This window comes from Dysidea avara, chromosome 7, assembly GCF_963678975.1.
Source record: "Dysidea avara chromosome 7, odDysAvar1.4, whole genome shotgun sequence".
Classification (NCBI taxonomy): Eukaryota; Metazoa; Porifera; class Demospongiae; order Dictyoceratida; family Dysideidae; genus Dysidea; species Dysidea avara.
This window is the reverse complement of record NC_089278.1, coordinates 26,384,140-26,402,615: the sequence shown is the minus strand read 5'-3', so window position 1 is coordinate 26,402,615 and position 18,476 is coordinate 26,384,140. Positions and strand designations below refer to the sequence as shown.

Here is an 18,476-nt window from a genome sequence, read left to right as displayed (position 1 = left end):
TACACCTTGGCTATATATTATGTGTATCCAGCACCCTAGCTTGATTGTGTAAATACATATGAGAAAGAAAAGACACGTGTATGATTATTAATGTAAATATTATTCAGTTAAGATTTGAATCTTTTGAAGCTCTAAAGAAAACAGTACCTACAATACACACCATATATAGAGCCACGTTGTGTACTGTACTTCCTCATAGACCTTTAATTCCCTTCCTAGCATTTTTGACCAGCCTTTGAACAAGTAGGGCATTTGTTTGAGACTAGGTGTTTATTTTTTATAGGTCAGAGTGATGCTGAGCATTTAATCGAATTTCAATTATGGTCAAATGCAGCTCCAGTTGAAAAAGGCAGTTAAATGCCTTTATAGCAATATCCAGATAATAGAGTGTCAGGGTATATTACCTGTAGGCTTGTAGTATTCGATGCTACAACAAAATTTACCAACACTTCACTGCAAATAAGTTACAAAATTTTTAACCTAGCAGCAAAACACAACTGGTATAGCACAGGCCAAGTTATTACCTTGTGACAATGCCACAAAACTTCCACAAACAGCCTTTCTGGTGTCGATGGAGTTAAACAGCAGCACCACAAAGATTTTCTTATAATCAGTGCTATAAAATTTAAAGATGTTTGTTTGAGATACGGTCTGTATAACTTTCAATTACCATTTTCTCTCTATATATACTAAAAGCACTTTATTTCCCTTTTTGCCCTTCAATTAATTGTAGTGATAAACAGGTGTTACTGTATGAGTTTCTGGAACCATTGGCAAGCACCTGTTGCATGTACACACTACATTGGAACTACAGATGAAATAAGCCATGAAGTTGTTGAGTATACATGTGTATGTAGCTTGATCTCATTTTGTGAAACATCAGCAAAGATGAATGCAGCACTACCAGATTCCTATAAGACAGATTTGAATCTTTGCAAGACACTTAGTTCCTCAAAATGCAACTGTACTTTGACTTGAGATTTTGGGAATACTCATTGGGGTGAGATTGAATACTGAAGTTTGTATTGTGGATTTCACCTACACTGAAAATCCTGTACTACGTCACCACATTAAGAGAGCCTTTAATCAAACTAAATGTCCCAAATAAAGAGATAAAACAGGCAAAAATTCAGAAGAACTTCAGAAAGTGACAATTGGGTCTATTTAGAAAAGCAATTAGTAACATTGTTAGAATGTGATGACAAAGGGGTGCTCCAAACTACCTATCCCATACATAACTAACGGCTGTGATAAGAGCCCAACAAAGACTACATCAATGGTTCAGCCTTGATAAAGACAAAAATTTCTTTGAGGAGTGTTGCGGATCACACAAGTAATGATGTAAATTATTACGATACATACATATTATTAGATAGGAAAGAAGAATTCAAATTAGCCAAGAACATATTTAAAAATGTTCATTGTTCTGATGTGAAGAAAGTTGTTGTTGTAGCTGTTCATCTAGAAGTAAAGCTGTTTTCAAAAAATTGCATGTTTGTTCACCTTTTTTACTCACCTTTGGTTTATTGTTTTGTACAATCACAAACTGGCTCTTTGAACTATAAAAGGTCTAAACAAAATATCCCTTTTCTATGATAAGAGAAACCAGGGTTAAAATCTTTACAGACTTTGGGACTGCCAGTTAACCACTATAAAGGTTTAGTGACATGGTCTAAGAAATGTTAAAAACATGCTTAGCTAGTCAGTGGGAGAAGATAACAAGTTTGCATAAGCTCTTGTTAAGTATAGCAGTGTGGTTATCATGTCTGGCAAAACAGCAACCTAAGCACTTTACCTTCACATGTGATGTCCTGTAAGACATTTTTTATAAAAAGGAGCTGCCACGTGCACAAAAGTTTTGTCTATACCATGTCAAGCAAGTTAAACGTGATGCCAATTTTATATCTCACTGCTGTCATTGCCTACATTAGCAATAGCTGAAAATGGGACCTGTGCAAGGTATGGATTCCTGGAGTCTCCTGTGCTGACATGTATGACAAGAACCCAGCCAGTCATGGCAAGTCAGTTATTGGAACTGATCATGTCCACTCTGTCTACTGTGATATGGAACTAGAGTGTATAGTGGTCACAAAGGAGGTTAGATGAAGATTGCTTACTTTGATACTAGTAAAGGAGATGACTGCCCCAGTGGATGGAAGAAGATCAAAATAAATGGCTTAGATTTATGTCGGCCACCTAATGATAATGCTGGCTGTCACTCCACATACTTCCATGTTAATAAAGCCAGTTACAATAAGATCTGTGGGAGAGTGAAAGGCTATCAGAGAGGATCACCATCTGCTTTTGGAGAAGTGAGCAATCCTTTTTAGATAATGGCTATGTTGAGGGAATATCCATAACGCTAGGCAGTCCTCGTAAGCATGTGTGGACCTACGCAGTGGGCCTTAATGATGACTACAACTATCCTCCATGCAACTGTCCTTGTGCTAAATATCCTGGACCGTTGCCTCCTGTGACCATTATTATTGTGAGTCTGTTAACACTGGAACAGCTGACACTACCACATCCCACACTACAGATCCCTTGTGGGACGGTGACAGTTGTCTTCCCAACAATAACTGTTGTGCTAAGATTAACCAACCTTGGTTTTTCTGTCAAATGACTATGGCCAGAAAAGATGATATTGAGGTACGACTGTGTGCAGTGAAGTATTCTCAAATGAAGCCACTCTAGTGGAAGAAGTAGAGATTTACGTGCAGTAAAATCTGCTTTATATATGCATACAGTATGTTGTAACACTTTGTTTAGCACCCTCAATTTAATGTATAGATTGTATATAGCATGATTAAATATGTTTCAATGCTGTGTAAATGTGATGGTTTTTATTTTGTACAGTATGTGGGAGTATCAAAGTGCCACGCTGGGTGATGACTACCATACAGCTGCCTCTGCTACTGTAAAATAAATTTGTTATCACCCAGTGATAACTACTGTAACTTACATATCACCAGTGTTGGGCAAGTTACTTTTTAAAAGTAACTAGTTACATATTACATATTACTTGCAACTGAACTATTTAGTTACAGTTACATATTACCCATAAAATAAAGTAACTATAATAATATTAAATTACTTTGTGTCCACAGCCTTAAGCTGTCACATGTGAAACAACCACCTTATCACGTGACATGATTTCATTGTTGGGCAATGTGCAAATCTTGGTTATAAGCTTCATTCAGTAGGCTTCAATACTTCGCTGTGGCTAGGCATTACTCAGTGGATTACTAACGAGATTAGTAACTTCGTTACTTGTAGTAATAATATTACGTAATATTAGACTCGTTACAGTAACTATATTACTTAGGTAACGCGTTACATTTGTAAATAAAGTAACTTGAGTTATATTACCTGTTTTTATAGCGTATTTCGTTATATTACTTAGGTACCACAAAAGTAATAATATTACATAACTCGTTACTCCCAACACTGCATATCACCCTGTGGTGGAGCCACTCAGGCTGGTTCGAAACATCATAACAACTGTGAGTGGTGTTGTTTACCAATGGAGTAAATAGAAATATTATTACAAACAATACACCAGTACAGTACTTAGGGTAGGTATAAACAGTGGACCCTGGGACCAGTGATTCAAGGACCCGGGGACCCAAGGACCAGTGGGGACCCTAGGGATTTTTGGGAATTTTTATGTACTATACGTTCTATCACAGTACATGGCTAGTCAGTCTCAAATAGCCTATCATCATGACAGTTCCTTGCACAATTCCTAGAAATTATAAGTGTCTCGTAGGCCACTCATTCTTCACGCTTTCAGTAACTGTAGCTAGCCATTAATCAAGGGTTTGGTTTTAACAGGTCGTCATTGCCTTTGTGTGCTACCCTAGCTGTGCTACATGGCTGTTTATTGAGCTGCTGGTGTGCCTTGCAGTAATCACTTCACTGAAGCTATTTTCATGTGCACCGAGGTTCATTAACTGATGATGCATAATAGGCTAGTGTGCTTATTTCCCAGTGCAGCACAAGTAGCCTACTGCAGGTGATTTTCAGAGATGTTTGTTATTTCTAAACAGTGGTGTGAACCATGTGTGAACAATTCAGTGCAACGGACAGAAAGTGGATTGGCCATGTGAAATTAGCCACTGTATCTAGCAGAGATGCCTAGTAAAAGTACAGAATGTATATAAACATTGCGAAGTATGTAAAATTTCATGAAAAGTTGGGTCTCCACTGGTCCTTGGATCCCCAGTCCAGTGTTTATACCTATCCCCAGTTTGGGACTACCAGTTTATTCATACTCTAATGAGATCAAGTTTTCTAAGAAAGCGAAATTCTCAGAAACAATCCATCAAGGACAATCATGACTGCAATTATGCTCTATTTCCTGTTGGTTGCTATGAAGACCTACATGCTTTCATAGTGCTGGTAAACAGTCAAATACCATGATTCAGCATAGACAAGTTGACAATGTACATACATACCTGTGGTAACATTTTATACTTAGTACCTGGATGACTTGTTGTTGCTTCTTCTTATCTCCATTGCTATAACAACAAATACCATAGCAATGCATGTATACTTGTGCATATTAGTGCATGTCTCAAAGAGGACATTTCAAAATCATATACAATAAACTACAATAGGCATTTATGTTCAATGCATTGATCTTGTATCTGTAGTATGTACTATTACTTAAATTAATAACATCTCTAACATTGCCACCTCGTATACTAAAGATGCCATGCTACAGAAAGTGAGTTTTCTATTACAACTTCAGTGGGACTTGCTTTACAGTAATATGTGATCCGATTTAGTCTCGTGATGTTGACATGACATTGTTTGGCAATTCCTCTAAATTTCACTATCACCAGATTCAAGATAGAGTGCAGTTGTATGCGTAATAATTTGTGGTTGCAAAATTTGTGAGAAAGTTTTGCATTGTTGCAAAACTGAAGTTTTCCACTATGCTAAGTACATGTTGTAAACTGCACCCACATGAGCAAAATATTTAATGTATTATGCTTAAAGCAGCGAGTATTAAAGAAGTGAAGGTTGTATAGACCCTTATTAAACTCCCATACAGGTAAGCTTTGTGTTGAGGTATTTTACAGACTTGAAATATGAGGGCACTGCGAAACCTTTTTGCAATGGGCTTCATGAGGATTTCGACTAGTACAAAACAAGAAGGTCATACAATGTTTCATAGGTGAAAGTAAGGCACCGACCCAAACTTCCCTACCTAGACTTCACCTGAGGCGAATATTCAACTTTCAATGCCACACCCAATTAACACACTAGTCTAGAACACACACAGAGTCAGTACTATTACTGGATGCAACCTTCATCATTGACAGTGTTGGGCAAGTTACTTTTTAAAAGTAACTAGTTACATATTACTTGCAACTGAACTATTTAGTTACAGTTACATATTACCCATAAAATAAAGTAACTATAATAATATTACATATTATAATTACTTTGTGTCCACAGCCTTAAGCTGTCACGTGTGAAACTACCACCTTATCACGTGACATGATTGCTGCGTTGTTGGACAATGTGCAAATCTTGGTTATGAGTAAGAAGCTGGTGAACAAGCTTCATTCAGTAGGCTTCATTACTTCGTTGTGGCTAGGCGTTACTCAGTGGTTCACTAACTAGATAAGTAACTTCGTTACTTGTAGTAATAATAATATTAGATTCGTTACAGTAACTATATTACTTATGTAACGCGTTACATTTGCAAGTAAAGTAATTTGCGTTATATTACCTGTTTTTATAGCGCATTTCGTTATTATTACTTAGTTACCACAAAAGTAATAATATTACGTAACGCGTTACTCCCAACACTGGATACTACAGTTGTAGCAGTACAACTGCAGACACAGATATGGCTGAGGTAACTGCCTGTAGTGACCACTGTTCACTAACTAATGGTAGTCTATCAAGATATCTACTAATTTGTGACACTGAAGTAGAAAGCTCAGGCACTCTCAGCTCAGCTTTAGAAGAACTAATGATTTCTCTATTGACATTTTTCATCATCACTAAGTTGTCTTTTTATTCACAAAAGTCACATGTCAATCTTGAATGATCCATTATTTACCCAGCACGGTGGCAGCTAAAGAGTATGAGAACTCATAATAGTAACAGAAAGACATGCACACAGGCAAAACTTATGTTTCATTTCAACATAACAGTGCTATTGTTATCACCACTGAATTATTGGCCATGTATATGTTTTTCCTAATAAAAATTGTTGAAACGCCACACCAAAATACTCATTAATTAAGATATCTACCTAAAATTGGAAGTTAATTATTATTTTTATTGTTATTAAAGCTTTACATGCAGTGACCAGCACTTAAGGTCTGATGTATACTCTGTCTTGTTTACTAGTGAACTGGTGTTTTGCTACTATGCGGTCATGGTGTGTAATGTTTTTGGTTCCATTCTATAATTTCTAGTCATAAAATGATTTCCATGAATTAGTTGATCTTTTGCTCCTTTAAATGGGAATATTTTCTCTACAAAAAGGCAGTTGAAAGAAATTGTAAACAACCTTTAGAAATGTGTACTGCACCTGTTAAGCCATTGGAACAATTATAAGTACATGCATGATTAAAATATTATAGAATGGAATCAAAAACATTACACACCATTGACTGCAATTTAGTAGCAAAGCACCAGATCACTAGTAAACAAGACAGAGTACATCAATAGTTGTAATGGACGCTGATCACACGATGCAGTCAGTCTTGATCACAATTATGTGAACAGAAGAAGGCGTTCACGTATATGTAACATCGTTCATTGGCAAGCTATACACCTGTATACAGCCTGCCATCTTGCTCCGTCTCTGTATTTGTCTGTATATTCTCTGTATACGTCTGAAAATGACAGTTTTGTATATATCCGTATATGCTTCCAGTTGTGCTGTGTGAGTCACAATAGACTACCAGCGATATGTTAAGAGATACTACAACAAACACATGTATTCAGTTATGTGTCATATGTCATAGCAAAGCTAAAATAAGTACATACATACAAGGGCAATTTCAGTAGGCATGACTTCATAATTACTCAGCTCAAGACAACTCAGCTAGCTTTCTTTCCATCCGGCCGTTTCATTTTTACAACCAAATTATGCATAAAGATACAGTTCAACAGGCTTGTTTTTAAGATCATAATTATGTTGTAATAGCATACCATCTCTATATTATGCACTATCATACAGTTCAGTGAGAAGGAGAAGGTTGATGCTCAGCAGTAGCTTTAAATTGGAATTCCAGTATCCAAAATTCTTAAGAACAAATTTCCCAATGGAACCCTGAATAGTGCTTGTTTAACTTGTAATCACGATTGCTCCAACATACATCTGAGCTCTTAAACTTGATATGTGGTTTGTACACATAAACGTTGTGGAGATTTAGTTTTCCGTGCACTAAGTAAGTTTTATGTTGTTTTGTGATTTAAGACTTGTAGTGTATGCACTTTGAAATTTTAAAAACTTACTATCAGACTGAAGGCATTCACTATAGTGCTCTATATAGTGCTTACTTTAAAATGTGTAGCTATACAACAATTTTCTGATGGTTGTGTCACCAACTCAAAAGCATAAACTTAAGTCAGAATAGCAATGACACAATTAAAACTACAATTCCGTCTTTGCATCATTGTGACACCTCCACTTCAGTTGTGTACCTTTATAAGTGTAAGCTTCCAATCATTTTACTTACTTGCTTGCCTATGAGTATACACCATTGCATTGATGAGTGTGCATTAGATAAAATTTGTTAGTGTAATAAGATAGCTACTGTACTGAAATAGATAAATGGTAGTCTCCCAAAATCAATTGCCAACAGCATGCAATCATCCTGCAGCTACTGGCAATAGGTTAGTAGCTATGTAGCATCTGTACTATATATATATATATAATTTATGCTTGCGGGGATGGACTTTTAATCTTAATCATGGAAAAGCATCTCAGGCAATAGCCATAAAAATGACACAATGGTAAAGGATTATCAATTGTTTGATTGGGTATAGCTAGAATATGCTTCACCTATATGGGCTCCTCACCTTCAATCTGATATTTGTGCCATAGAAAAGATTCAACGTAGTGCTGCAAGGTATACAATGAACAATTACTCCTGGAGAAGTAGTGTTACTAACATGCTCACATCACTTAATTGCCCCTCTCTAGAATCACGACGTACATTTTGCAAACTAGTCATGTTTTATAAGATAATCAATTGTCAAATGGAAGTTCCATCTATCTCACTAACATCAATGTCATCAGTTACCAGAGGTCAATCACAACGTTTCAGAATCCCACAAGCAAGAATCAACTCGTACTTATTTTCCTTTTTACCATCCACTATTAAATTATGGAACACTTTGCCAGAAGATGTGGTCAATCAGCCATCTATAAACTGTTTTAAGGACATTTTGTTAAATCATCTGAATTTACTTTGATTTTGTTTTGTATCTGTGTTATACTCCTTGATGGAGTCCTACACAGTAATAAATAAATAAATAAGCTAGCTAATAGTAGTAATAGTAAGAATAGCTATAGCTGAGTAAATAGAAATTTAAATATGCATGATAGCTAGCTCAGAATTGTTCCTCTAGCCAATGCAACTCTAAAACTGGTGAGTTCACAAACTTTAGAGCTATAGAAAATTTAGGTACATGCATATGATTTGTTTGTTGTAATTAATAATCAGCCATGCATTCCTCTACCTATACAATTATACGTACTTGACTTTATAGTTACTAGCTGGCTGCTATATTGTAGGGTAGGACATGCATGTGAGGGTAGAGCAGTGTGTGAAGATTTCAAGTGATATGCTATAGCAAACCTTGCTATATACGTAGTTGTTGTTTTCCCCCCTTCATTTACTATTGCCTTAATAGTTTTTCTTTCCAGATCTTAATCCTTAATTTTTCAGTCAAATATTTGGGTTGCTTCCAGATTTGATTCTGTGGTAGTTATTTTCAGCTGGGGCCTGGGGGAATTTCCCCAGGCCCCCCTCCCCCCAGAGAATGCTACACATGCTGAGTGTGAACTCCACACAGTGGTGTGAACTTCCGCCTGCCACCTCCACTGACACTTTTCTCTCTTCAGGTGCTATAACTGCTTGGACTCTTCCAAGTTTGAATCATGCATGAGAGCACTAAATAATGAGCTAGCTAACTCTCTTGCAAATTTGTTTAGCAGTAAATACCCACTTCCTGTTCATTAAGCTGTGTAGGGGTAGTAGTAATTTTCAGCCACTAGCTGGACAGAGTGTGTGACTGACTGACACTTCTATATATGTAATCTCATTACCACTAAAATTAATGGAGGAGTCCTATTAGTTCTGATGCAGTACATGGTAAATTTATTAGTCTCATCCTGTAGTAACTGTGGCTATCGCATACAGACTTTATAATGGCTCTTCATGAAGTAATCTTGTGTTTGCAAACTGGTTGTCTACTTGTCGATTTACCATGTATGGATACTGCATAAAGGGTGAATTCATCAAAACTTTTGTCCAACAAAATATCTTTATACTCTGATGTGCTAAACTTTTTACTTCACCACTACAATATATGTATTAACAAATAGCACAAAACACGCAACGCATAAACGTGTAATTATAACAAATACCATTGTCTATGAGGCAGTAAGGTTGTAGAATATATTTAAGTCAAGCATCAAAAACTAATTATATTGGCAGTAATATGTCATATCAGCTAAAAAAATAAATGTCACTGTTGGAGTAGATACATAGATGTTCAGTTTTTGTGGTCAGCTGCTTGTGCACTATCAGATTACTGGCCATCATTTCTTGTAGGTAGAAAGGCATATATGCCCTCATCATCAGGAGACAGAACTGTATATAATAAAAGATTCCATGCAATGACAAAAGTCGTGTTACATTTCAAATTTAATTTTGCAAGCACACAGCTCTATGTAACAAAATTTCACTCAAATAGGCCTGCTAAAATTTCATACCTTCTGTTTTTCCGGTACGTTTATTGTGCATTGTTCACAGCATTCAATGCTGGAGGCACAAAAAATACATGAGAGAACACCTCTCTATGTACTGACTTTCTGTTGGGGAGTATTGAATGTGTCCAACTCAATATATGAACACAATATGCTGTATAGCACTGTGATGACATAATATTCCTGCTATTTTGTTTAAAGCTTATTAATTTTTATAGGTTTATCAAATAATACAGTGATAATAATTCAAGTTTTCGCACATTTAAAATGTTTTTAAACAGCAAAAATGCATTACGTAGTTTCCCTAGTTTACCTGTATATAAGTACATTATTACATCATGACATGTGGGTTCTACTGCATTACCCATGCATCAACAGATTCTAATACAGAGCATCAGTGTTGGGCAAGTTACTTTGTAAAAGTAACTAGTTACATATTACATATTACTTGCAACTGAACTATTTAGTTACAGTTACATATTACCCATAAAATAAAGTAACTATAATAATATTACATATTATATTACTTTGTGTCCATAGCCTTAAGCTGTCACATGTAAAACTACCACTTTATCACGTGACATGATTGCATTGTTGGACAATGTACAAATTTTGGTTGTAAGTAAGAAGCTGGTGAATAAGCTTCATTCAGTAGGCTTCATTACTTCGTTGTGGATAGGCGTTACTCAGTGGATTACTAACAAGATTAGTAACTTCGTTACTTGTAGATTATGTAATATTAATTTAGATTCGTTACAGTAACTATTTTACTTAGGTAACGTGTTACATCTGTAAGTAAATAACTTGCGTTATATTACCTGTTTTTATAGCATATTTCGTTATATTACTTAGTTACCACAAAAGTAATAATATTATGTAACGCATTACATAAATGCGTTACTCCCAACACTGCAGAGCATCATGTATGTGCACTATATTAAAATCTCCATCAATATACTCTACATTTAACCTTACTGTATGTGTATGGTGCTGCTGTTTTTTCCAGGTTGTCTATGACATAATTACCATCATCAACAAAGTTGGCTCTATCACCTAATGTAATAATGAGTAAAATATGTGACCTGCACACTATACAGTACAAGTAGAAAGAAATGTCATAGTGCATTACATACAACAGTCAGCTAATAACCATATAGTAAGTGTTTTTCACTAAAGTAACTTTCAAATCATTTAGCCTGGTGGACTGGAGCTTTACGTTAATTTAACTCACAAAATAATAAACTTTAGATATCACCAATTTACCATAGTGATAGATGCCCCAAGGTATAACACATATCACCAATTCAGGTTTGATGTAAATGGTCTAACTGATTCAGTCACACCTAGCTATATATATTGTCATTATTGTAATGTCATTAAATACGTAACTTGCTACTTATGTACCTTTAGATGTGACACTTCTTCGTTTATGATGCTCTCGAATACTATCATACATCTTGTCATGTGTGTAAGCATTGGGAAGTGATCCTGTGCCAGGCTTAACGGGTCGAGTGGCGTAGTTTGGTGTAGGCATTGGGGGCCGTTTACTGATGGTAGGATTGAGAGATGATGCAGACTGAACTTTCTTTTTGAGGACAAACTGGCCGTTTGGTGACCTCGGTTCGCTACAGTTGGAAAGCCATGCAACAATAGTGAAAATTACAATCCAACACCTCAAATGATAAGCAAATTTTCCTTATCAAATTAAAATACAGCCATGCACACATGTATACACAGTTAGGCACTAAAAAAATGCAAAACCAAAATTATAAAATAGGACAAATATCACTTAGTAGCAACTACATAAATTATTGTAATGTTATTTGCTAGTGCAAATATTATGTGAACCAAATTATTACTAGCACATGTGTTGAATATCAAGGTTACAGTACCAAGAAAATTTCTTTGTTGGGGCTATATGCTTAGTGTCATTACATTAATGGTTTGATGTAGCTACCATATATGTGACCTGGTCTGACAAAATCAGCCTTATAGCCTTTCTAGATATGTAGGTCTGACAATACACAACTTCCCATGTTTTTATTGAATCTACTTGAAACTTCCTCTTATGTTAGTGCTATGCAACAGCTTTAAGCTCTAATTGGAGAGACTATAAGACTGACTGGGTCCCGTATACATGTAATGGACACATAATATAGTATGTACATACTTAATAGTTGTATCATTGGCATCATCATCAATGAAGCAAGATGTTTTGTCTGCTTCGATGTTAGTTTCAAACTGATGCTTGTCGCTGGAAGGTATTTGAGAGCGTGATACTTGCCTTTTCCGTTTCAACATAGGATTTGTTGGTGTATCATTTCTTGAACGAGTATCAGAAATATCTGCTGTCACTTCAGCACTGGCTTGAAATTTTTCTACAAGTCCAGAAACCGTATTTCCATGTGATATATCATAATCACTGGTAAGTGCAGTGACACCTACTGGTAGGCTAGTGGTACTCCTCAATGGTTTACCATCTGTATAGTACAGATCAGATAATATTATAATTATAAATGAGAACAATGTGTAGTTACTCTGTAACTTTTTGTATATACACATGATGAAGTACTTTATATGAGGATCAAATTGTCACAACTATATACAGTGCTTTATGCAGAAATTTTGTTGAGGAAATAAGCTATAGGGTTACAGAATTTATCTTGTGCTATACATATATACATGGCTTGAGTTACAATTTGCAATTGTTGTTTTTAGTAGGGACGCACATCTTCCCACTCCCAGACGTGTACTCCCTAGGAGCTGCAGCCATTTTAGCATTCATAAAATCTACCAGAATTCCATAATTTACAGGATAATTTGAAACATTACCTATAACATCAGCCAAAATGGAGCTGGTTAAGTTGTCTGCCATTAGACCATTGATGGAATTTTTAGTGTTACTAAAACTCTCTATTAGTGTTGTTCTAGTACTGCAAATTCATTTTAGTTTTGTTTTATAGCACTTCAATCAGCTGTAATTTTAGTTCTAGTAGCTACCCCCAGTCACATGTAATTTTAGTTTTAGTTTTTGGTAAAACAGTACAAAAGCATAAAAGCATGTATATAGAGACTTGGAGTATGATGGACATTATGTAGGTTGAGAAGTGAAGATCAATCTCAGGAAATTAAACAGATTTTTCTTTGTATAAATATAAGACTTTGACTGCTCTATTAGAGTAATTGAGCATTCTGTTAGAATACGTCAATCTTTTTCACTAGTTCTCAACCCCACTACACTCAGTCAGACTTCATTCTGAGGGAGCCCCAGCCAACCAAGAGGTCTTCAGTCCTTTAGTTCTCTCCTTTCCACTACCTATGACAAATACACTATCTAGTTGTAATGCTGCATCCTCTAGGCTACATGTCTACCATGTCACCATTCATGTGCATGCCTACTTTAACAGCTATCATATTGAGAGCCAAAATTTTTATGCAAATGTTACTGTTTATATTTGGCAATACCAAGTGTTGTATAACTCAGCATAACTCAGCATAACTAACCTTTAGGATTTAATAGTTGTAACAGTTGTTGTCTGTGAGTGATCACTTTAACAACTTCTGCAGCACTGTTTGTGGTCATTATCAGAATGTCTTTAACTTTGTAGCTACACATATTCAGAAAGCAGGTAAAATACTAAAATATACCATATATGGATAACTATACATAAAAAGTAACACTGGCAAACAAGGGACATTTAATTTATCAAGCTATGTAACCCATTTGAATCAAACTAACAGTATGATGCAATGCACAAGTTGACAAACAGTGACAGCTTCTTACTTGGACAAGACGTTATTGATTGATATAACCACACAGCTCTGCATTGTCCCGGTAGTCTTGTATTTTGCCCTGTAAATATCCTTTATTGGACAAGAGAATTTGGTGGCAAGTTTTCCACTTGATGTAAAGATCCTGATTTTCTCATTGTCGATTTTCAGCACATAATCACCATATGGTGTCTGCCCACCATCACAATTCCTCTCCACTTTCACTCTGTATTCATCTGCATGTGTATAGTAATGATTTTGCGTCCATATAAAGATTTCTAGATTGTCTTATACTTACATACAACATCACACTTTGGTGGTCCAAACAGTTCTTCATTTAATATCTTTATCCAGCTATCCATTTCTTTTGCGGTATTTGTTCCAAACAGATATTTTCGTTTGGGGGTCATAATTTCAAATCCAAACTTATCCTTTGCCAGTGCTTTGTTCGCGACAATTTTTAGCACACTAACAAGTGGAATTACTTCAACTTTTTCTGAAGACTTAGTCTGTAATTCATGAAGTACCAGTTGTCTTGGATGATCACCAGTCTCTCTGTGCAATTCACACCAATATTCTTTGATGATCTAGAGAAATTTAAACAGCGTATAAATACTCACTATTTTGAAAGCAGTGTGTTATATTTATTGTACAGGTACTATATTATGTAATGTCTGCAGTAATTGGCTTTTTGCAACTTGTAATGCAGTATGCAAAGTACAAAGACCATTTAAAGTACAGAATGATAAGGTTGATTTAAATGGCTACAAAGGTAATGATCAGTGCTTGTTACTTGACTAACAAAAACTGATATGTTTTCTGCTGTTTAAATAAATGCATTTGTACTAGATGGTACCAGAAGTGAATACATTCCCAGAAGCGGTCCCTTTACATTTTGGCGTACACAAAATTGGTTGTTGTTAGCTATACCAAAAAGCTTGTCAAAAAATGATACAGTGATGTTAAACCATCATTCAAACCTTACAAACATATATGCATGATTGTATAACATTATTATAATCAGTGCATTATGAACTAAAATTGTTGATTCTGAATATCTCTGTGTGTAAATATTCACAACAGGGTACTCTCAACTGAACCAATGCCAGAAATTAACCATATCTATTTGATGTTTTAATCACCACAATGACTATGATTGCACCAGCTATTATTTGCATGTATATACGTAGCACTTAATATCCAATAAAATCCAGATGTGAATGCAAATCATACACACGAGACTACAACAAAAAAAACAGTATAGGTGTTTGGCAATAGCACAAAAGTAATTTTTTAATTTCCCATGTAGGGTCGGATTGATAACAAGAGATATTGATGTTAACCTCTGGTTAACAAGGTTGTCTAACGAGCTGTGAAATTTGAAAATAATGTGAAAACTATTGTACTACAAAGGCTTCTGTTTGTACTTTCAACTGCAAGGAGACACTTCTTAGAAGAATGCACGGTATGTATTTAACTATATAGGTGGATACACAAATTAAATGTACACATTTAAACCATCAGAAATTAATGGAAAACAAACTGTTTGCATGCAAAAACTTGACATATGGATGAAAACTGCACCTGATCTTATACAGCATAACATGACATATCTAGTGCCTACACGCAGATGTATAGTACAGACAGAATAATGCCGCACTACTGATGTGATAAAGACAAAACTATACGGGTATACATTTAGTCAAAGTGTAGACAGATCATTATCTTCTTTGAAGTTTATGTCATATGGTAGTACACATAAGTGAGTCAGGTAGTTTATATGGACATCTATCTAACTCAGCTATCTATTACGAATAGGCTATATATCAATTGAACAGTTATAATCTGGCAATGTTCTTTCTAAACCTTGAGCATCACACTTGAATATTTCAAATATATCCTCTACTACATGTTGAAGGTCATTAGCAGTATATATGGCCACTAATGTTTTCATCATCTGAAGTCAGTTCAAGATTCAAGAGTGTTACATTTTATACATAATGTATGACCAAGAGTTAATAATTAACTCTTGGTATGATGGTACATGTTCATTTTACAATTATAGCTATCTACGTAGAATCACAACACCTTACATGCAATAAACAGCTTTAAATACACATATTGCATGAACCTAGTTTGAAGAAATGGGTTATCAAAATATTTCTTGATATGGCAGTAGCATATATGTATATGCAGTCTAGTGGTCCAGTCCACTGTTAATTTGTACCTTCCCACACAATGGTAAAGAAATTACAACTGACAAACACAAAATGAAATATTTTTGCACATTGACACCTATAGCTATATTACTGTAAGCAACTGTAGTTTTAGTTCTCAGTATACCGTATCCGTATGCAGTTATAGTTACTAACATATACAGTATATTCATTCCAAGCACTAAGTTATATGTAGTATGCATCCAAATCATTGTTGGTGAACCTGCATGTTTCATTCAAAGTTAATTGATACTGCAATTTCAGCTCAATAGGCTATAGCTAAAATGCATTTAGATGTAGCTAGCTGTGCAAGAATACCAGCTTCCTGTTTGGTTATTATCTGTTAATCAATTTCTTTTGCCTCTCCGAACACCCTTACCCTCTCCGAACACCCTTACCATGCATAGGAGCTGTTGATGTTCCACTTACTATAGTTTACAAATGAACAAAAGCACAGTTTAAACAACATGAAGAAAGAATGCTAAATCAACAGAATTGATGTTATTACCACTTTAAGATCATTTGCAGATATCGGCAGCAGCAGTTTCAAAGAACAATGCTAAATAGCTATATAGCTAAAAGCATGCATATAGGATTCCACGAAACCTTTAGTTTCTTGAACTAGATTGAAAATTTTTAGTAAGAAATTCTAAAAGTACATTCAGTTCATCTACATATACCTTATAGCTAGCTAGAACAACACTGTACAATTCAGAACTATATGGCAGCCTTTCCAGCAGTGTGGCCGGACCTTTTTATGTAAAATTACTCACAAATTTAATCAACATGTTGATGATAATCGCGATAATTTGCATTACTTAAGTACTGCAAATTTGCATTACTTAAGTGCGCTTTATTTTTTTATTACTCAGTGACAGATCTAACATATACATATTTGGATGACTACAGAATGTTCCCTTTATTCTGTACTAAGCTGCTTTACATGCACGTAATACAAAATTTTACAAGGTTGACATATACATGGCATGTAGCTCAGTAGCTGCATGTATAGCCTATTAAAACTAGCATGACCAGCTGAGGCTAAAGGAACACCGATAACTGAGGCCACTTCTCTGTTTCCCATCCACCGTCCGCATCTGATTACTGTCAGCTCTAAATATTCCATTATTTCATATTCTTCCATTATTTTCTGCATTCTGTACAGGTTCAGTAAAGCCATCTTGTAACAGGGTTAGCTCACATGTCAGCAGTGGCCCGTTTGTGTTATTTAGCAACTTAAAAGGAAGGTACAAGTAATGCCGCATTTGTTCAACTTAAAAGGAAGGTACAAGCTTTAGCATGCTTTTATGCAGCTTTTTATAGTTGTACCAGGCAAATAATGGCGTAAAAGGCTGCCAATTTTATAATGGAATAATGGAAATGAACTTCCCACCCGCATGCAAATATGCCTGAGCCCAGGACGGGAAACAGAATTTATTTGGAGTGGCCTAAAGGTGGCTTGTGCAAGTCTAAGTCAAGTACATAGCTCATGCAGTTTTGGCAAACCAGTTGTATGGGCCATACAAATTAGCTAGTTTAACTAACAGCATTAATATTGTCAGTTGTTGACATGCAGATAATGGCATCATCATGGAACCAAGCCACATACAGCTAGCCAGCTGCGGCTACAGCTAGTCAAAATACTTTGCTATGTAGCTATAGCTGAAGCTAGCCACACTGCACAGTCATGAGCTATAGCTGCTTAGCTATCAAAACTTTCCTGAGCTGAGCATTTTATATGTTAGGCCCCTATTTGGTGATTATTAGTTTCTCATCCAGTCTTTCTAATTATTATGATGCGGGCGGGAGGGCATTACCATTAGGCCATTATAATATTTATACACTAATGTACTGACCCTTGTCCAAATCGTCTTTCTTTCCTCGCACAAATTTACATTGGTTTTTAGCTGCAATCATGCTCTATCGACTTAATCATAGTGGGATTTCAGTCAACTGTTGAGGAAAATGGTGATGCATAGTGCAGTGTAGCGTTAATTTTAAAAACGCCATCTACTTTCAATGCAAATTATGATGGCTTGGCATCACATGTTCTTCTGAGCATGCACAGAGTAAATAATGGCTTACCATGCGGGTGGCCTAAGAAGGATGCGGGCGGTGGATGAGAAACTAATAATCACCAAATAGGGGCCTTAAGCCCATAGCTACCGCAGCTAGCTACCAGCAAATCATCATGATTTTCAGTAAGTTAGCCATTATTGGTAATAGCGGCTTAGCTAGCAACATGTAGTTTACTATTGTCGTGTTGTATCACTTTAGCTACCTGTACATAGATCTTCGTAGATTTGTAATACAGAGCACCTTCATTCACTACTTCAAACTGATCGGTCGTTACTCCGTCTCTTGTCGGGGACTGCAAGGCATGGACTCGGGCATGTGCCATTGCTAGTCTGGCTCTTAGTAGTTAAGTGTTTTGTCCTGGAACTAGCTAGCTCAGCTGAGTGAATAAAATTTATAGTAATGTATCGACACTTCCTTGACTTCGCCATACGGCTTAGTAT

General features: G+C 35.8%; 1 protein-coding gene across 1 annotated transcript; it reads right to left on the bottom strand.

The window, feature by feature from the left end:
• Positions 1-9,645: 9,645 nt before the first annotated feature.
• On the bottom strand, positions 9,646-18,451 carry LOC136260563 (uncharacterized). The gene is made up of 8 exons (XM_066054355.1): positions 18,239-18,451; positions 14,040-14,328; positions 13,755-13,977; positions 13,475-13,578; positions 12,141-12,450; positions 11,375-11,595; positions 10,946-11,023; positions 9,646-9,854 (listed from the first exon to the last, which is right to left on the bottom strand). Exons 1-8 carry the CDS (start codon positions 18,356-18,358, stop codon positions 9,793-9,795), a joined length of 1,407 nt encoding a protein of 468 aa, XP_065910427.1. The 5' UTR covers positions 18,359-18,451; the 3' UTR covers positions 9,646-9,792.
• Between the last annotated feature and the right edge of the window lie 25 nt (positions 18,452-18,476).

What these genes read in the sequence shown, in the direction of transcription:
- LOC136260563 (XM_066054355.1), bottom strand. Translation starts at nt 18,358, where the DNA reads ATGGCACATGCCCGAGTCCATGCCTTGCAGTCCCCGACAAGAGACGGA. An exon ending in ATCAATAACGTCTTGTCCAA is followed by an intron (nt 13,579 to 13,754) that starts GTAAGAAGCTGT and finishes GAATATGTGTAG; the next exon opens with CTACAAAGTTAAAGACATTC. An exon ending in AGCAGCACCATACACATACA is followed by an intron (nt 9,855 to 10,945) that starts GTAAGGTTAAAT and finishes TATTATATACAG; the next exon opens with TTCTGTCTCCTGATGATGAG.